The sequence below is a fragment of the Ursus americanus genome, chromosome 8 (genome assembly GCF_024610735.1).
Source record: "Ursus americanus isolate L20-20 chromosome 8, mUrsAme1.1.p, whole genome shotgun sequence".
In the NCBI taxonomy this organism is placed as follows: domain Eukaryota; kingdom Metazoa; phylum Chordata; class Mammalia; order Carnivora; family Ursidae; genus Ursus; species Ursus americanus.
The window spans coordinates 45,022,225-45,043,959 of record NC_142134.1 but is presented as its reverse complement, the minus strand read 5'-3'; the positions used below and the strand labels follow the sequence as shown (position 1 = coordinate 45,043,959).

At 34.6% G+C, this 21,735-nt stretch overlaps 1 protein-coding gene across 2 annotated transcripts in view; it reads left to right on the top strand.

Annotated features, from left to right (window-relative positions):
* Window positions 1-21,735, top strand: part of SLAIN2 (SLAIN family member 2) — a 78,060-nt gene that overhangs the window by 25,309 nt on the left and 31,016 nt on the right. For both annotated transcript variants that reach the window (XM_045815851.2, XM_045815850.2), the window contains exons 2-6: window positions 4,761-4,909; window positions 11,447-11,611; window positions 13,798-13,959; window positions 17,210-17,569; window positions 18,016-18,153. In XM_045815851.2, coding sequence (XP_045671807.1) covers window positions 4,761-4,909; window positions 11,447-11,611; window positions 13,798-13,959; window positions 17,210-17,569; window positions 18,016-18,153 — 974 coding nt within the window. The remainder of the gene's footprint in view (window positions 1-4,760; window positions 4,910-11,446; window positions 11,612-13,797; window positions 13,960-17,209; window positions 17,570-18,015; window positions 18,154-21,735) is intronic.

The window sequence follows — 21,735 nt, the reverse complement described above, 5'->3', positions numbered from 1 at the left end:
TAAATCTCTTTAGATTTTCTATTTCTTTTTGAGTCCCATTTGGTAACATATCTTTCTAGGAATTTGTATATTCTGTCTTAAGTTACCTGTTTGCATAAAATTGTTCATAATATTCCTTTATCATCTTGTTTGTAGCAGTGTTCACTCTTTATTTCTACTTTTAGTAATTAGTGTTTTCTAACTTTTTTTTGGTAAATCTAAAGATGTATCATTTTTAGATCTTTTCAAAGAACCAACTTTGGATTTTCCCCCCGTCTATTTTTCTGTTTCACTGATTTTTGCTAATATTTCTATTTTCCTCCTTGTATTTAATTTGCTCTTCTTATTTTTTTATGCTTAGATTGTTGATCTGAGACCTCTTTTCTTTCCTAATGTGTTTAAAATTATAAATTTTCCTCTAAGTACTTCACTGTCTTCATCACCTAATTATTGATATATTTTTGTTTTTATTTAGTTCAAGATTATTTTCTAATTTCCCTTGTGATATATCCTTTGATCTGTGGTTATTTACAAGTGTGTTGTTAATTTCCAAGTATTTGGGATTTACTCAATTTCTTTATGTTGATTACTAATTTAATTCCATTGTGGTTTGAAGAATATTATGTATTTTAAACTCAGAAAGACTTTTTCATGGTTGAATTGGCCTGACCTGAAGAATGTTCCATGTGCACTTAAAAAGAATGTGTATTCTGTTATTGGTGGCTTGAGTGCCCCTTAATTGTCAGTAAAGTAAAATGGATTGATAATGTTCAAGATTGCCATATCCTTACTGATTTCTCTAGGTAGCTCTTTTTTCAGGTAAGAGGGAGCTATTGATAACTATAAATAAAATTTCTCAATTGTCTCTTTTTTCTTTTATTTTGCTGTTATTAGGTATCTACATTTGATTGTTATACCTTCCTGATATATTTATATGTTTTTCTTTGTCTCTAGTAATATTTACCTTAAACGCCAGCTCTCTTATGGTTACTATTAGCATGATATATCTTCTCATCTTTTAGTTCAACCTACTTGTGACTTTGTTTTTTTGTTTGTTTTAAAGATTTTATTTATTTGACAGAGAGCACAAGCAGAGGGAGCAGCAGGGAGAGGGAGAAGCAGGCTCCCCGCTAAGCAGAGAGCCCATCATGGGGCTTGATCCCAGGACCCTGGGATCATGACCTGAGCTGAAGGCAGGCGCTTAACCAACTGAGCCACCCAGGCGCCCCTACTTGTGACTTTGAATCTCAGGTGTTTCTTCTATAGGTAAAATATAGTTGGGTCTTTTTTTTTTTTTTTTTTTAAATCCAGTCTGACCATCTCTTTTGAGTAGATTGTTTATGGTCTTTTTCACATTTAATGTAATTATTGCTGTGGTTGGATTCATGTCTGCCATTTTGCTTTTTGTTTTCAATTTGACTCAAGTGTTTTTGTTCTCTGTCCCTCATTTAACTGGTTTTGGTTTTTTTTTTGGGTTTTTTTTTTTTTTTTTTTTTTTTTTTTGGTATGATGAGTGATTTCCAGTTGTATCCTGGACATTCTGGGTATTGTGACACTCATAATCGTATTTCTTCTTTTTTAGTAGGCAGTCTTGTTTAGATGTAGTGAGTGGGGTAGATGTTCAGCGCTCTGCCAAGCCATGCTGGTATCATGTCAGCAAAAGTGGAGCCCCGGCTTTTTTTCTCCTTCCAGATAGATGGGGGTAAAATTAGCCCTGTGCTCAGCTCTACTGACATGTAGAGGACTGGGAAAGGGAGATGAGGTGCTCACTTCCCCTTGCCTCCTACATCGTTGATGCTGGGTAGAGGTGGAGGCTCTATGACTTAATTTTAGCAGAATTAGGGTAATGAAGTTATATGTTTCATGTTTTCTTGGCAAGTAAAAACTTGACAAATCTCAACCTGTTGTGAGTTGCATCAGCCACCTATATACTGGTGGTGTCCATCAGAACTAAGTCCCTCTTAATTAAGCCAAATATTATTATTTAAAAACTTCAAAAGCACCAGAGTGAGAAAAACAAAAGTTATTTTGAAGAAGTCTATGTGTTTGTAAGAAACAAAGGAGAAAATATGTATAGTTATTCAAATATTTTTATTTGGGATTTTTCTTTAAAATTCAGGGACTGAAACACCTTGGGTCTTGCTAAAAGAGGATCCAGGTACAAGCTACAACTCAGTTTATGAGTCCTCTGGCAGCTTTAGAAACCTCAACCAAAGGTTCCTTGACCAATGAATAATTTCGTGCCAATACCATTTGGGCTACAGCACTCCATTTTTAGGCTTGGGGGTAGTGATATGGCACTGAAATAAGAGGATAGAGTGAGAGAAGATAGTTGGCATACTCGTCTCCCTCTTTTCATCACTCTACGAATGTACAAGTTGCTACATTAACTTTTATCTGTTATAGAAGGAAGGGGCAGTCTCTGTTGCCAGCTAGGGAAGTAAATATAGGAATTGGGGGGGGAAAGGTAGTTTGTACATGTAGGATCAGCAAAACTTGGTAACAGATTATTGATGAAGGTAGGAAATAAAACAGAGGAATCCAAAATTACTCTTACATTTTTAGCTTTTATAACTAAAAGAATTATGGTGCCATTGACAAAAATGGAAAGCTACCATGCATGTAGTGTAGGAAAGATGATGATGCTTTAGTGTAATTGATTTTGAATTACTGTTTTATTCAGTTAGATTATAGTAGATTCTGTCTTTTTAAAGATTCTAAAAGCACCTTGCAATTTTTTATAAAAGCTTTATCAGGATATAATTTACTATAAAATTTACCCATACCTGTGTAATTTATGTACAAGAAAACTTATCATATAATTCAAGAATTTAGTGTGTTTACTATCATGACATTGTTACCACAGCCATCATCACCATGTAATTTTAGAACATTTATATCCCTCTAAAAGAAATCTCCTCCCCATTCCTACTTCCAGTCCTAGGCAGTGACTAATCTACTTTCTGCTCTGTGTCCTTTTCTAGACATTTCATATAAATGGAATCATATAATATGTGTGGTTTTGGTGTCTGGCTTCTTTGAGTATGTTTTTGAGGCTCACTCATGCTCCTTGCACTTTTTACAGTAGTATATTCCTTTACTATTAGCTGTGAGACTAAGTACACATGAGTCATAGGGTAAATTGTGTGAAACCAGTCTGTGTAGGGAAAAGTTATATGTTGAAAGAGTGATGATACTATCAAAGTATTTTATTAATGTTTATTCATCTATAGAGGCTTTGTTTGCTAGGTTTTTGCTAACCTAGAATATCTGTATATGATAGTTATCACAAAATGGGAATGCTGAGTTAGAGATGTATTATGAAACATTTGTAATATTTGAATTGGAAAGAGAGTGAACCCCCTTGGTTTCTTTTCATTTTGAATTCTTAATAAGTTATTTTAAAAATTGAAATTTTATTTCATTTTTGTCCAAATGAACATGGATTGTTGACTAGAGAAATTATTATTTATCCTATTAGTCTTGATTATCTTGATCAGAGCTAAATAGTTGATGTGAGTGACACACCTAAGTTACAAGTAGGGGAGATGAGAAAAAGATGGGAGATGTATATAGTATCACTAGAAAGTAGTTCATCAATTCTGGTATGATAGAGATATATTTAAATATTTCTGCCAAAACACACTTCATTTTATTGCCCTAACTCGATTAAAGTAAAATGTGGAATTACTAACTCTTGGCCTTATTTAGACATTTATGTGGATAAATCAAAGTATACTTTTGTTTACTTCGTTAATTCCACTTACAGTGTCATAATTTACTCTGGTTAGAATTCAAGTAACTTCACATTTTTTGTATGGCATCTCTTTGAAATAAATCCGTATCAATTGACATAATGTAGACCAATCTGAGGGAAAACTATGAAGTAGAAAATTTAAGTGTTTCCCTCCTTTGTCTTCTGTTCACCTTTTCTTTTTGTATCCTTTCCACATGAACTTATAAAATAACTGTCCTATTCTTCTTTGCTGAGACTGAAGTAAATTTCATAAATGGATTCATACTAAGTTATTAAGGATTTAAAGTATTGCTTTTCTCTGATGTATCATAGCTTGAAAAGAGGGCTACAGAGTGTGTACTGCTTAACTAAAAGGAATGAGTTACTAAGGTGGATTTTTGTGTAGTCTGTGGTAGGAAGGCAACTGGGAGGCGGAAAACAAGGTACTTATCTCTTCCTTCTGTCTCCTAGACAATACTTAATGATATGGTTATATTAGGGAGTTGGTCAAGTACTAGTGAAAACAGAATAAACTCTTGTAAAGACATGTTTGCTCATAGTTTTTGTAATGAGACAAAAGAGGGGCGCCTGGGTAGCGCAGTCGTTAAAGCGTCTGCCTTCGGCTCAGGGCGTGATCCCGGCGTTCCGGGATCGAGTCCCACATCGGGCTCCTCTGCTGGGAGCCTGCTTCTTCCTCTCTCACTCGCTTGCTGTGTTCCCTCTCTCGCTGGCTGTCTCTCTGTCACATAAATAAATAAAATCTTTAAAAAAAAAAATGAGACAAAAGAGAAAAATAAGACTTATTTTAGGATTGGACAGTTGGCTTCATTTGGGTTTATTTAAAATTTGAAGTTGGGCTATTTTTGCTCGTTTTTGGTCATTTTCTTTTTATGCACAAAGTAAAATGTGGATGATTTTAAAGATAATCTATAACACCTACAACGCCCCAATCCCAATTTAAATCTGTCCAAAAGGATCTCTGTCTTATGACCTTGTGCTTAATAATGAATGTTACCCTTTTGTTTTTGTTTTTGTTTTCTTCTAGGCTGTATTCATCACCAAAGAAAAAACTTACACCAATGCAGAAGTCAGTTAGTCCATTAGTTTGGTGCAGGCAAGTTTTGGATTACCCAAGTCCTGATGTTGAATGTGCTAAAAAGTCTCTTATCCACAAACTTGATCAAACTATGTCAGGTATGTCTATAATTTTACTTGTAAATTCATCTCCTTCTTTAATCAAAAAATCAGATAAGTATTGAGTGGGTATGTTTTTAGGAAGGCAGTTCTTTGCTTTGAATTTCAGCATGCATGCCATCATGAGTTTTTGCCATATGCACATAACCCTGTGCAATTACATAATAGCTTTTCCCCCTCCAATCTTCTCATTTTTATTTCACTTCATCCTAAAGAATAATATCCATGGGGGCACCTGGGTGGCTCAGTTGGTCAAGCTTTTGCCTTTGGCTCAGGTCATCATCCTGGAGTCCTGGGATGGAGCCCCGTATCAGGCTCCTTGCTCATCTAGGAGTCTCCTCCTCCCTCTGACACTCCCTGCTGCTTATGCGCTTGCTCGCTCACTCTCTCTCAAATGAATAAATAAAAAAAACCAAAAAAATCATATCCATGAAATAATGGGTTTTATATAGCACGGGTTTTTTTTCCTCCATACAAATTAAAACAACTGTTTAAAAATAGGTTTGGTATCATCTAAAATCATCTCACTACTTGGGAAATTCTAATGTGGTGAAAGGTACAGGGTGAGAACCTAAGAGACCTCATTGTCATTCTAGCACTTAGTTACTGAGTGACTGTGAGCATTATTTAACTTCTGTGAGCTTAGTTTTCTTATAAGAATGATGAACCTAGTATGGTTATTTTAAGGACCAGATGATAATGTTTATGCAAAAGCCTAGCATGTTTCTCTGGCTCCCAGTAGGTACTTAATAAATGTATTCACTTTCCTTCCCTTGTTTTTTGTTTCTAACTTGGCATTTTAGTTCACATTGCTTTTATGCTCTTTTGTTTAATAGCACTCACAAAGCTGACAAAATGTGTCTGTCACTATTTATGGCATTTAATAGAGCATGCCAGTGTGGGTAGAAATGTAGGAAAAATATTGACTCTTTCTTGGAATTTCTCTCAATCTCTTAAGAAAGTTACTGTTTTTTGGAATACTTATGTAGTGACGAATTGATGTGTGATTAATTATCCTCAATAGGTTTTCTTTTTTGCCTTGTGTTTACTTGACAGCCATGTACTTAAAATCGCTTATTTTGCTTAATTATTTAAATAGTACTTTTATTAGAGTGTAAGCTAAAAATGTTCAGAGGAGACAAAGGGGAGACTAAACATTTAAACTGGCATGTGATAAAGCATAGTCTGGTTGGCTAGAAGAAGTAGTGGTTATTATATGAAAATAACATATAAGATATGATTACAGAGCTTCTGAATCTGTTTTGACACCAAATTGTTATTTCTTCCTTGTGTAGAGGATCCTTTTTGAAAAAGCAGTCGCTTTTATGTAATTTTAAAAAATGTTTTTTCTCCCATCTAAGTACTAACCAGGCCTGACCCTGCTTAGCTTCCAAGACAAGATTAGTGTGTTCAGGGTGTTATAGCCATAGACTAAAAATGTTTTTTCTGAATATTAAGTGTTTTTAAAATTATATCTTGGAGCTTGATTTAAAATATATTCATAAGAGATTATTAGAAATATGTAGACAAGGTAGTAGACAGTTTGAAATAACTAGAATACTTCTAACTCATTCCAGTTAGGTGATATTGTTTAAAGATTTATTTATTGAGAGAGACACAGTGCACATGTGTGCGTGTATGCACACATGTGTGAGCAGAGGGAGAGAGAATCTCAAGCAGATCTCCACTGAGCACGGAGCCCAGTGTGGGGCTTGACCTCATGACCCTGAGATCATGACATGAGCCAAAATCAAGAGTCAGACATTTAACTGACTGAGCTACCCGGGTGCCCCTAGATATTATTTAGAGGTTTATTGAAAACATCTTTAGGAACAATTTTCTAGTACTCTGTCTCATCTTAGAAATAATGTAAGTATATTTTACAGTTAGGAATTTTCATCATTCAGTACTATACGTTCATAACCGATAATGTGCTACGTATTGTTCTCAGCTCTGAGGATATTGCAATGAATAAAATAGAACAGAGCTGGGGCGCCTGAGTAGCGCAGTCGTTAAAGCGTCTGCCTTCGGCTCAGGGCGTGATCCCGGCGTACCGGGATCGAGTCCCACATCAGGCTCCTCCACTATGAGCCTGCTTCTTCCTCTCCCACTCCCCCTGCTGTGTTCCCTCTCTCGCTGGCTGTCACTCTGTCACATAAATAAATAAAATCTTAAAAAAAAATAAAAAATAAAATCTCCTTTAAAAAAAAAAAAATAGAACAGAGCTTATATTCTGATAGGTGTGGCAGACAATAGATAAAGAAACATAAAAAACAAGGGTTGGCAAGCTTTTTCTGTAAATAGCCGGATAGTAAACATCTTAGGCTTTGTGGACTATGAATGGGCATGGCTGTATTCCAGTAAAGCTTTATTTACAAAAAGAGGTGATGGTCTGGATTTGGCTCACAGGCTATAGTTTACTAAACCCTGGTTTAAAACATCCTAAGCGATAGGAACTATTAACAATTGGTAATTAGTAAGTTGCACTTAGAAGGAGAAAACCAAAATAACACCTCAAAAATAGCAATTTTTGGGAATGGCTTTTTGGTTTATTATATAACAAGGTATTAAAGATAGTAGGAGTATGTAAGAGAAACTGTTACTCTTAATCAAGTACTGGATTTGTTTAACACTGGTTAGATTTTATAGCTGCAAACACAGAATAGCTACAGCTATAAATGTAATTTATATTTAAAGGAAGAATAACTTGGTTATTGCAAGTTTGAACCTTAGTCCTAAATTCCCCCCCCCCTTTTCCAGGTTGGTGGGAGATTATTTTTTAGATGTATGCCTTTGATAAGGCAGAGCTCCCTGGAAATATAGCTACTATATTCTATGAGAATGGTTTCTGCTCTGTCACACTCAGCTTCTCTGCACTGTGCTACTTCTTGTCCCTAAGATGTTCTTCTCTTATTTTTTTATGATAGTGCATTTTTTTTTTTTGTCCTGTCTTATCCTCCCTGCTGTTTTCCTTGGGGTCTCCTTTGAAGATTCTTCTTTCTTTGTCCATCTTCATTATGGTAAATTTTATATAACATAAATTTCCCACTTTAATCCTTTTTTAAGTATACAGTTCAGTGGCAGTAAGTATATTCACATTGCTGGGCATCCATCAGCACTGTCCATCTCCAGAACTTTTTCATCATCCCATACTAAAATTTTGTATCCATTAAATTTCCCATTTCCCGTCCCCCATCTGCCCACCTTTTAAGTTTAGGTGACCCAGGTCTCTTTGCCTGGATTCCCTGTTTTGATTATTTCATCCATTCATATGGTCCAGATCCTCTGTTCAACTTAATCTTATTCATTATATATTCAGTTAATATTTGCTGAGATCCTGGTATGTATTATACTTTGAGGAAAGGGTAGAGGCTATGTGATGAGGAAACATTAACACTGTACGTGAACTCATGAGTTTGTCATCTACTAGGGGAAACGTACTAATACAAATTTTGATAACTGGTGATATGTAATGAAAGAATGGTACCTAGTGCTTTGAGCTTTGAGAAATAGGAATTTTACCTTAGGGAGCAATGTTTGACCTGAGTCCTCAAGATTCAGAAAAATGTGAGTGATTTAAGGGGGAAGGTGAAAGAGTAATGTATTTCAAGTAGAGAAGACAGCATGTGCAAAGGCTCTGTGGGAGGCCTATGGGAGCATGTGGGAGGAGTATGACCCATACTTGAGGACCTGGAACAAGTCAGGGTGGTGGCTGGAGAAGACTAAGGAAGGGAGAGATGTGAGGTTTGGCCGGAAAAATATGTAGGAGCCAGACTTTGCAAGGCCTTACAGATTATGTTAAAGGTTTTGGTCTTTATTCTAGAAGCAATAGAAAGATATTGGAGGGTTTTGTTCAAGGGTATGGTGTGTATGGGCAGGAAGACGTGATCAGGTTTACATTTTGGTTAAGGTCTTGCTTAGCTGTAGTATGGAGAGTAGATTGGAAAGGGCCAAAATTGAATGAATGTAGGGTGCTTTTGATGGGGGTGGATAATGACAGCTGGGCAGTGTGTGTTGATGGTAGTGGAGATGAAAAGATGTGGAAGGAAAAATGAACCAGATTTGAGGAAATGAGGGAGAAGTATCAACAATGATCTAGGTTTCCAGGTTGTGTGAGAGGATGAAGGTTATTAGTCTTTCTGAGATAATAAACCCAGGAAGAGAATTCAGTGTTAGTGGGAAAATCATGAGTTTGAAATTGGAAATGTTGGCTTTGCGGTACGTTTGCCATACCCATAGGGGAGACATTAAGGGGGCAGCACACATGGGACTGAAGTCCAAGAAAACTTAGGACTGGAGATATAAATAATGGGGAGTTTTGGGAATACAGATAATAACTGATGTCAGGTATAAATGAGATTTCTTGGGAGAAGGAATATGGTAGAGAGTGAGAAGATAAAGGGCTGAGGACTTGAAATGCTAGTGATTAAATAAAATCAAGTAGAAGAGAGTAAGCTTAAAAGGAGATGAAAGAGTAGAGGGGAAGAAATTAGCACCCCAGTTTCTGCTCAGTTTGGCATTTCTGAGATCATGCCACATACTGCATACTAAATATGTTTAAAGTGTGGCGTCTTGTGTCATGGTGAATATGGACAAAACCACATTGTCCAACTTATACTACACCATCCAACTAAACAGAAAAACGAAACAGAAAACACATGTTCCTTCTTTCCAAAGCACTACTCTGCCCAGTAGGTAAACCAGAAACTTTAGACTCATCTTATTTTGTTTCCTTTAGTAATCCTTCTAGTTTTTAATACCTCTTCTTTTTTTTTTTTTTAAGATTTCTTTATTTATTTATTAGACAGAGACAGCCAGCGAGAGAGGGAACACAAGCAGGGGGAGTGGGAGAGGAAGAAGCAGGCTCATAGCGGAGGAGCCTGATGTGGGACTCGATCCCAGAACGCCGGGATCACGCCCTGAGCTGAAGGCAGACGCTTAACGACTGCGCCACCTAGGCGCCCCCCCCCTTTTTTTTCCACCTCTACTGCCTAGTTCAGTCTAATCTATTCAACATAAAAATGTCCGTCAGTTTTCTTCCTAAACTGATTGGATCATATTACTCTGGCTCAGAATTCACTGATGTGAATAAAGGTCATTCTCCTGAGCATAGTTTCCAGGACTTTCATGGCCTAGCCCAGCCATGTTTCCCTGTTTTGTTCCTCAGCTATGTGCTTTATCTTTCTATATTACTCACTTTTTCTCCCTGAACATACTATATATTTTCAAGGCACTGCTTTCGTTCCTATTATAAGCACAGATGGAAGCACAGGCTTTCCTCATTTTCAGGGGTCTGTCGAATGGCTGCTTGTCCTCTCAAGGCTACTCCAGTGCCTCATTCCAAAGAGCCTTACCTAGTTCCTCTCAATTGTAATGAATTACTCTTATCTCAGAAGTTCCACAGCCCTTTGCACTTTATGATAGTACTCGTTTCATTTTGCCCCAAAATCGTTGTTTTTTTTTTCCTGCCTGCACTACTTGGTTGTAAAACTCTCAGAAAATAGTGCCATGTCACATTCGTCTGTATGTTCTACATATCATTATGCCAATGGTCAGAAATACTGAATAAGTTATGGATTTTAGAATAGAGGAAATAAATACTATTTTAAGTATTAATTTTTCTTGTGTATAATTACATTCAGGATTTTAGTTCTACTTTTGTATTGTTTCTGTAATTTTATATGCATAGCATAATTTTTTTTCCCCCTCTTTTGGCAGAAGTATTCTCCTCGGGTCAGAAAACTGGGGTCGGGGGGAGGCTTTTTTCTTTATAACGAGAATTCTCACGTTTGACCTTAACCTGGCCTAAGTAGTCAGTATTGCTTTATTTTTTTCAAAAATCCAAACTTTGGAAAGACTGTTTTTATTTTTTATTTTTATTTAGTTAGTTTTAAAGATTTTTATTTATTTGTCAGAGAGAGAGAGGTGGGGAGCACAAGCAGGGGGTGCAGCAGGGAGAGGGAGAAGCAGGCTCCCCGCTGAGCAGAGAGCCCAATGTGGGCTCTATCCCAGGACCCTGGGATCATGACCTTAGCTCAAGGCAGACATTTAACTGACTGAGCCACCCAGTCACCCTTGGAAAGATTGTTTTTCAATCTTGTTTCATAGGGGTTTTTTTTTTCCTCTTTTTCTTTGCAATACATGTTTGTTATAGAAAAATGAGAAAACACAAATACACTTTTTCATTCATTTTATTTTTTAAGGCTATTCAGGGTTGGTACAGTTGGAACAAACTTTCCAACAAGATAAAAGTAATTTAATTTAATAGCTAGTAATTGTTTGAGAAGATATTCTTCCTGTGATATTATTTTTGTTGTTTGGTGTGGCCACTGTTTTATTTGCATAGCACAATTGAAGATAATGGAAATATATTGTTGGAATTCTTAATGTGATGTATTTTCTCCCACTACTATAAGAATGTTTCTGTATTTAAATTGAGATGATGATTTAATGAATTTCCCAGTAAGAAAAATTTTTAAGTAAAATGTTAACTTTTTCAGTTATTAAATTTGATTTCTCCCCTTCTCATTAACACAGCTCTCAAGAGGCAGAATTTATATAATAATCCTTTCAACTCCATGAGTTACACAAGTCCTTACAGTCCAAATGCAAGTAGCCCATACAGCAGTGGTTTCAATTCTCCATCCTCAACCCCAGTGCGACCTCCTATAGTCAAACAGCTAATACTTCCTGGAAATTCAGGTAAGGAGAAAATGGAGTAACTACGGAATTTACTGCCCTACCTCAAAAAATAACATAATCATCAATTGTTCAAGTTCTTTTATTTATGAAACTTTTTAGTGGTTAGAAAAAATATCTGTAGCATCAGGTACTATTCTAGGCACCAGGGATGCAGATAAACCAGGTTATGTCCATAAAGTTTTCTTTAGTATGTACTTAAAAGTTTGTACATCTTGTTTGATTTGATTAACAAGCTTTTGATTCTTCTAACCAATAGATGCTTGCTGAATAGCTTGATTGGGTTGTAAAAGCTAAAAATAAGAGCTCTTTTTTTTTTTTAAATAGCATTTTCCTTTTATTATTATTTTTTAAAGATTTTATTTGTCAGAGAGAAAGAGCACAAGCAGGGGGAGTGGCAGGCAGAGGGAGAAGCAGGCTCCCCACTGAGTAAGGAGCCCGATGCAGGACTCAATCCCAAGATCCTGGGATCATGACCTGATCATGACCTGAGCCGAAGGCAGACGCTTAACCAACTGAGCTACCCAGGCATCCCTAAAAATAACAGCTCTTATTTTCACTTATTTTGTTAAACAGCTTAAGTTTTATGTAATAAGCTTTGATATTGCAGTTAACTAATAGTATATGGCCATATGTGAATGTGCCAACAGAGCGGAGCCCTAAATGATGGGGTAGGGATAGATTGCTGTAGCTCAGGGAATGTTTGCTGTGGTTCTGTGGCTGAGATGTTACTCTGTAGCTTGCTGTTCTTCAGAATTGACTCACTGGTTAACTCTTACTGCTGCTATTGTTACGGCTTATTATTATAGCTTCCTTAAACATTAGGGTTATTGTTAACCACCTCAAATTTTTGACCTGTGTATTCCCTCGTCTAATGACTTTTTTGACTCTGCTGTTTGCTTCGTATGTAAGTTGTTACTCGCTATTTATTTCACCCATAACAAACTAAAAATATTTGTTTAATATAAAGAATTTTATTTGGGCACTATTTAAGTATGACCTTGTAGTACTTTTCCTATCATATGTACTGTGTTCTTCTTGATAATATAAACATTAACTATTTCACTTTTCTTACATTCCTTTCATGTTGGAGCTTTTTTCTTTTCAAGTTTTTATTTAAATTCTAGTTAGTTAACATATGTGGTAAAGTTGATTTCAGGTGTAGAAATTTATCAATTACATATAACACTCAGTGAAAGCTGACTTTTACGGTAAAGAATTCTGGGAAACAAGCATTTCAAATAAATCCCTATTAGAAATATTAGTGACAGTGTTGGGATTTTATGCTTCACCAGAAGTTGATGATCTGATGAAAGTATTTCCTTAGAAATAAGTTAGACTCTTGGGTATGTATATCCTTTATTCCTCTGACTTGTCTTCTATCCCCCTTTTTGTTTGGGGTGATTAAATGCTTTTTAAAATCTAGTTATTTTCTTTACTCCATCTTTGTGCTTCACTACTAAACTTCAGAGGACTCTTTGGATCCCCATTACTAGTTTGACAAAGGCATTTTGTAAGCATGGCATAATCCAGGAAGAATGAGCCTAGTGTTCTTTTTTTGGTTTGTTCCTAAATCTCTGAGGAATCTTGATTTTCCTCAAATTATAGTTTTCTTGCATAGGAAAAGTAGATGCTTTTATTCAGGGAAAAAGATGATGGTGTTTGTTAATGACAATTTGAGAGGAGAAAACACATCATAAATTCATCTGTTTATGAGAAGTTTCACTGGCTATCTTATAAAAGTTGGAATGCTCTCACATGTTTTGGACACCACCTACTTGCCAGGCGCTGTGGTAAAAGCTTAATTGTTGCATAAGAGGATGGATAATTTATAGTTAAAATGAAAATATTTTGTTTTTATGCCATACCATATGAAGGAGTCCCTATAGTTCTCTTTATTCTTTTTTTTTTTAAAGATTTTATTTTTTATTTTTTTAAGTAATCTCTTCACACAACATGGGGCTCGAATTTACACTGAGATCAAGAGTCACACACTCCACCACTGAGCCAGCCAGGCACCCCATCCCTCTTTATTCTTAATAAGGTTAATTTTTAATTTCAATATTTGGGAATTTTTTAAACAGAAAAGGCAGAATAATGGTGAAATGAATCAAAGATTTATTATCAGGTTAATTAGAGCAGATGTTTATTCAGTTTTTGTTTCACCAAAGTTCAAATTTTTTTTTAAGGTAATTTGAAAAGTTCATCAGACAGAAATCCTCCACTCAGCCCTCAATCCTCTATAGACAGTGAGTTAAGTGCTTCAGAATTAGATGAAGATTCAATTGGATCCAATTATAAGCTAAATGATGTAACCGATGTGCAGATTCTAGCTCGGATGCAGGAGGAAAGTAAGTATTTTAATTGTTAATGTTGAGATCTACTTGAGGTATAATTTTATTGGGGTTATTAAATAGGTCTTAAGATGTTGTGGAATAGTAATAGAAATGTTGAAATTTCAGAGGCTTATTGAACATATAGACTTGTTCATTAACTTATTTTCAGAGTTCATTTTACATAGAACAGCTTTTTGTGTGAGGAGCAAAGATCTGCTTCAATGACTGGTAACCATACCCTGCATGTTACTTTGCACAGGAACGCTCTAGAGTAGTTATTATTCTATTACTTTGTGTTTTCTTATTCTAGACCAGTGTTTCTCAACCCTTTTCCATTATTAGCCCCCGCAAAGAGCATTTTCAGACATTTTTTTTTTCCACCTCCCACCATGACATTTTAATACCACAGATACACCCTGCATCTCTTTATGCACTGTGAGGACCACAAATTATTATGATATCTAAGATTTTTTTTTTTTTAAGATTTTATTTGACAGAGAGAGACAGCGAGAGAGGGAACACAAGCAGGGGGAGTGAGAGAGGAAGAACCAGGCTCCCAGCAGAGGAGCCTGATGTGGGGCTCGATCCCAGAATGCCGGGATCATGCCCTGAGCCGAAGGCAGACGCTTAATGACTGAGCCACCCAGGCGCCCCTAAGATTTTTTTCATACCCCAAGACCCAATTATCCTCCCCTTGGGGACATATATCACCACTCTCAGAATATATGATATAGAGTACAAAAAAAAGACCTTTATTAGAAAATTGGAATTATGATATTAAATGAGGTGAAGCATATGATATTGCTTTGCTGCAAAGTGGTCCTTGCAACTTTTTAGGTACAGGTATCTTTGAGAATCCAATAAAAATTATATCCCTTGCCATCCCCAAAATGCATATGTGCACAAAATTTTTCATACTATTTTAAGGGTCTATGGATGCCCTGGCTCTCTTTGTAAGATGGGGGTGAGAGCATTATTATTGCCTATACATTTCTTTTTAACACAAATGACAATTCATTCTTATTTATATTGTTGCACTTTTCACATTTTTGTATAAAATATTTGAAAAATATTTCAGCACACAAAATGTGAGTACATAAAAATGAGGAATGAAGAGAGTAAGTGAAAATAATCAGGCTAAAAAAAATCACAGTGTTATTCTCAGGAGATCATTAAAGGATTCTTAACCTGAAGAAACAGGAAAATTTGAACACGTGAAGTTCCTTCACTTAATTATACTGATAATGGTACAAATTTTTAAAAGGCTTTTAGAGAGGATGGGGTTGTTTTATATATTTAGTAAAGTATTATGGTTTGTCTATACATTTTATCATAAGATACCACAAGCTTAACTGTGAAGTAAGGAGTCTCTCTAAAGTGACCCCTTTAATCTTTACAATGAAAAGATTCTTGAACCACACGTTTCAGAGTGTTGACAGTTGGCGAGGGTAATAGAGTATTGCTATAATTTAGTTGAAATACTTTCTGCTTTAGGCCCTTTTATGTAAATGTTTAGTTTTATTAAGCTATAAATTTATTAAACTGCAGAATACAGAATGTTATTCTGCTGATTCATTTCCCATTTTTACACAACTTCTACAGAAAAATAGAAAGATTTGGTGCTTGCTTTATTTATCTTAAGCCGTAGAAACTAATAATATGGTACCCTTTTCTTCTGTAATTATGTATAACTCCTCATTGAGACTGTGGTATTGTCAGCTAGCGAGGGGCTAGTTTTTGTCAGGGATGTGAAAGAATAAAGAATCCTTCCTCACTATAACTTAGAGTTAATTCTCTCATTTCTTCTTTGAACTCTGACTTTTTATATCCCAGGATTTTGTTAGAAATTTAACCAGCTTTTTGCTGTCACTTTCATACTGTGTTTTGGTAACAAGGAAAAGAAATTTTAGCCTTACTTTAATCATTCTTTATAAGCCATCCACATGCACAAATACTTTTTTCTAGTGAATAAAAAAAAAAAAGATGCTAAAAATATATCTGATACCTCCTTCAAAATGCCTGTTTTGTTTTTTAAGTGAATGATTTTTGTTTTAAAGTATAGTTTCTTCAGGTTTTTTGTGTTCTTTTTTTTTTTAACAGAAAGGTAGAATTACAGATTTTGGCTGTTGCCTGATTAAGCCCCTTATTTTTAATATGAGAAACACACAATCATAGAGATCATTGCTTCCTTAAGATCCCCCTAGTATTAGAGGGCCTACTTTGGGATCTTTGTTTTTCTTTGTAAAACAGTGCTCTTCACTGGTCTGTCTTTTTGTTGGGTGACTTTAATGTGGTGTTTGCTGTAATGAGACACTAAGTAACTTGTCGGTTACTATTGAAACTTGTAACTTGACTGAAGGACCAGATAGGCCCAAGGAATCTGTAGTTTTTATAGATACCCTGGCGTGATTCTCACCCACTACTTTGGGTACCATATCGATAGCACTGTGTATGAGTACCCATCTTAAAAGTTTGAATACCACTCTATAACAGTAGAGATCTTTTAAACTAGATTGTCCGTAGTTGGCAGGACGTGCTCAAAATATTAGCTAAATTCTGTGCTTTTCTTGAATAGTAATCTTTTTCTTCATTGAATATATATCAACATTTGTTTTTGTTCCAGAAGTTTTTATACTGTTTGAAGGCCTTAGGTTCCTTGGGGTTTCTGGAGGTATCAGGATACATAGGGGACTCCTTTGAAAAATTTGTACTTGATGGCTTAGAATTTAAGTTTGTTTTACTGAAGTCTCTTGGAACGTGAAGCAATTGAAATTCATTTATGTCCAAATATTGAATTCCTGAGGGTGGGATAGAAGTGTCCTTCATTGATAACATCAATTTGAATAATTAAGTATCCGGGGAGGTTATTTATCCACTGGTGTATTCTTTTCATTAGTTGCACAGTAATTGTTTTCCCTCAATATTTCTTAAATGGTGATCTCAAGTTTCAATTATTGCGTTTAGGAGTAGAAATATTTTTAAGTTTATGGTTCTACCTCTAATATAGATTTCAGATTCAAGAAGAAAATGTTGGATCAGGCAAAAGTTTATAGAATTTTATTTATTTAAAAATAATCTTTTAAATGTTTAAGCATCATTATATGGGAGAATGTCTAAGATGATTCAAGTGGAAAGGGAGTTTTCCTTTACACTTTATACCCTGTTTGAATTTCTCAATGATACTCTTTTGTTTTTAAGCTTCAAAAATATTTAAATGTTTAAAAAGATACCTAAAGAAATGAAATAATGCATTCATTATTGTCAGGTCTCCGTCAAGAGTATGCAGCCACCACATCTCGGCGCAGTTCTGGTTCATCTTGCAATTCTACAAGACGGGGTACTTTTAGTGATCAGGAACTTGATGCGCAAAGTTTAGATGATGAAGATGACAATATGCATCATGCAGTATACCCTGCTGTTAACAGGTTTTCACCATCACCACGCAATTCACCTCGACCATCACCTAAGCAGTCACCCAGAAATTCACCTCGTTCACGATCTCCTGCTCGGGGAATAGAATATAGTAGAGTGTCCCCACAGCCTATGATTAGCCGCTTACAACAACCTCGCCTTTCACTTCAAGGTCATCCCACAGATTTACAGACAAGCAATGTTAAAAATGAAGGTAATTAGAATGTTTCTGGAAAAACCATTGTCCTTCATATTTCAGTACGAAAGTAACACAATTTTTACCAAGGTTTTGTATTTCAGATAAGTAGATGAAGAATTTAGTCAGTTTACTGTTTTATTACTAGTGAATAAATACACAAATAAAGAAGAAAGTGAATTTTACTTGATTATGTTAGTGTTGCTTTGTCCTACTCATGAAGTAATCTGTATGTAGATTTTGATTTAATTAATTTATGGTTCTTTTTAAAGGTTCTCTTCTACCCAGTTATGGAACCTCTGTTGAGTTATTTTTATAAGACCTGTACTTCCTGTTAACTCTTCTAAAATATGCTGAATGCTTAAATAAAGAATTTGATTTGTAAATGCCAATTAATATTTTAACTCTTTCTTCATCTAAAAGAATGGTTTGATTTTTTTTTTCATTAAATTCTTTTGTTACAGAAAAACTAAGACGCAGTCTTCCAAACCTGTCCCGAACATCTAGTACACAAGTTGACTCAGTGAAAAGCAGCAGAAGTGACTCAAATTTTCAAGTGCCAAATGGAGGAATACCTCGCATGCAACCTCAGGCTTCAGCCAGTAAGTACCTTTTATGTATCAGTTATTTAAAGGAAAATGAAAATTATAGATAGTAATTTTGTGCTGAATAGCTGTATTAAACCATATCAGTTGTAAAATGTAGTGATTATTCGTTCCTTTAAGATAATAGCTATATTAAAATTTAAAATTTGTTCCTATAAGATACCCACTTGTATCAGTACTTGTATCTATATGGAACTTTGGTCTCTCCTTTTAAAATAAGCAAAGTCTACTGGTTAAATATATATATGTCCTTAAAAAAACTTTTATATATATATGTGTGTGTGTGTGTGTATATATATATATATTCCTTAAAAACCTATACCTTATATATCTATATATCTTTATTTCTATATCTCTGTATACATAGATAGAGATATATTCCTTAAAAACCTACACATTGAAAATGACAAGATTTTTGTGTGAAATAGTCCTGGAACAGACAACTTAAAACCCAAGCAGCTTTCTTACTAGAACATTAATAAAAAGCAATAATGATCCTGCAAAAAATACTAGCATAATCAAAAGCATGTTAAATTTTCAATGACTAAAATAAATACTCCAGCAAATATAGAACTTCATTTAAAAGAAAAAAGTTGAAAGTGACTTGATGGAAAGGAAGATCTGAGTCTGTTGAATGAAGGAGACATATGCAACATAAACAAAGATCAGAAAGAATCATGCAGAAAGAACTTCTAAGACAAAGTAGCCAAACTGAGCTAAGAAGTGATATGGGAATAGATGGATACTGTATACTTTAATGTACAAGGTGATTAAAAAAGAGTTGAACACTTTCCAAAGAATGTTGCTTGTTAACTACAATAGATAAGAGCATGTAATCAAACCATGTTTAAACAGACTATCACAGTTATTTCTATATTTAAGAAATGCTCAATATGCACCCCATTGTATCCCATAGCTCACATCAGTCTTGTGGTCTGATTGACTCAGTTCCTTTGTAGCATATTATGTCACCTGTTGAAGTGGTGGCTGTGATGTGTTCCTTCATTTCCTCAAGCTATAAAGAAGTAGCACAAACATGTGACTATTGATTGTTCACTTATATAACTTGTTTATTGAATAATACAACTTTGAAAGCATTCAGTTATTTTTTTAATTCCCTTACACTCTTCCTTGGCTCTGTTGTGTTTAGCTGACTTTGTGTAATTTGTGTTAAGCTGCTGTTACTTGGTGACTCAAAAATAAACAGGCCAGGAAAAAATACATTTGAACCCAAATGACTTTTGTGTTAACATTGATCAATTTTCCTTATTTTCTAGTTGTATATGATATTACTTATATTACAGAAACTCACATTGTGCTGTACCATACATACATAATCCTGTTTAATCCTCAGAACAGTTCTATGAAGTAGGTACAATTATTAATACATTTTGCAAGTTTGGAGATAGGAGCTTTGAAAGGTTGAATAACTTATCTTTGATCATATAGCTGATAGGTGGCAAGTTAGGATTCACACCCATGTTGATTGTGCTCAAGAATCCAAGTCCACCTAGAGAGTTTTGTCACATTTATGGTTTGGAACTAAGATTTAAGAATAATCCAGCAATATTATTTGTTTTTTCTAAGATGACCCTCAGATTTAAGGCACTGTGGAACATTGTTATGTAGAGATTTGTGTACTTCATTTATTCAGTTGGATGTGTGCAATAACATGTTTTTCAACCAAATTGAATTTTAAACTTAGTATTCCAGGTCTTGCAGGCTATGTAAGTAAGAGTGCCATTATGATACTCATCTGGTGTACTCATAAATGGTACGTAAAATAGGGAATCACAAAACTTTAAAAATAAAAAGAGTTACAATTTGAACTCTTAAGTTCTATCAAAATGGTGAATGATAACTTTTGTGCCTTTAAATCTGCAAATTAAAGTAATTTGACTCTTGAGGACATTGTGTTTCTGGTTTTTTCCTTCCTTGGTATATTTGCCTGAAACAAAAAGCAATGCACAATGTTAATGCAACAGGAAAGAAAATTTTATATCATTAAGAAGATTAAGTAATAAAAATCCTGCATATTATAAGCTACACTTTTATAGCTTATGCTCAGATAATCCAAAACATGATTTGTATTTGGGCTTTTATGCTTAGTTTGAATTGTTAAGTTCTGAATTTCTCAAAACTTTACATGATTATATCTCCAGAGACAGCTTCCCTGCTCTTTGTTAAAACCAGCTATATCTATATTCTCTCTGCTTTATTCAGTTAATTCTCAGTACCAGCACTTTACTCAGGGTTGTTGTCCCATGCCCTCATATATGTTCTTTATTGAACGGTTCTAGCACCTCAAAGCTGTATGGAAATTAAAAAAAAAAAAAAATTCTTCACAAAAATAGAAGAAAACCTAGGATAAAAATGTTAATAGAAAAATATATTGACCATATCTTAAACTTTGTGATAATTACTTGCCTCTCTACTGGTAGAATTACCATTGTAATTACCTGCTGATTCCCTAGAATTTTTACTGTAGGTGAATTATTCTTTTGTTTTCCCCAGAAATGGATAATTAAGGAAAATATATAGGGAAAAATAATGAGATTCTGATCACTAATTTACTTTTAAGTAGAAAATATGTATGCAGTTTCATAGTGGTATATTTCAATATTTGAACAGTATATAAGCAAAAGGGAAAGCAAGGTACCATCTTTTTTTTTTTTCAATTGCATATACTTGTTTATTTTTATATTTGAAGCTATAGTGAAGCTTATTTACAATTAAAATGCCATAAACACTTATTTTAGTGTAAAATCGCATTAGTCACAAGAATATTTTTGGAAAACAGTAAATCCAGAATTTTATCAAGTTTAAAACTTTATTTTATAAAAATATTTTAAAGCCTTTTGTTTAAAAATAACAATATATTTTGTAATGTATTACCTATTTTTCTTAAAATTTTGCATGTATCTTGATCGATAGTAATGTATGTATTTGTTCTTTTAATTATAAGTGTGTGTATATATATAGTTTTCATAATAGCCTTTTTATTTTGATATAGAATTATTTATAAATATTATAATACCAAGTCTCATACATTTTTAAACATGAATTAATATTTTTTATTTTTTGTATAAATCGGTTAGTTTAATAGATGTTGCATTTTGTTTTCCTTTAAGTTTTTATTTTTCCAGCCCTTAAGTGGTAAAGCTTTGGTTCTTACTTGCTGGTCTGCATGAACCTAACTTGCAAGGTTGCTGTTATTTCCACTTACGGGACCACTTCTTTTGCCTTGTACTATGCCAATGACTGTTTTTATATGCTTATTTGCTATGGCTGCATTATTGTGGATGCTGGCATTCATATATGAAAATTATGAGAGTTCTAATATATTTTCATTTTTATAGCTGTTACCAATTTCCAACTTTTATATTTGAAATGTGAGTAACTTAAAAAGTTTAAGAAAACCAGAGCATTGCAGAGGTCATGGATATATAGCATTTTCTCAGTTTCTCCATTTAAAGGAAGCAATGTTTGTCAGGGACAGAGTTTTTCAAAAGACTAGTGCCTTCCTAAGACTACTAGAGTAGAGGTTCAGTAGGAAATTTAGGTTTCAGAAAGATACAG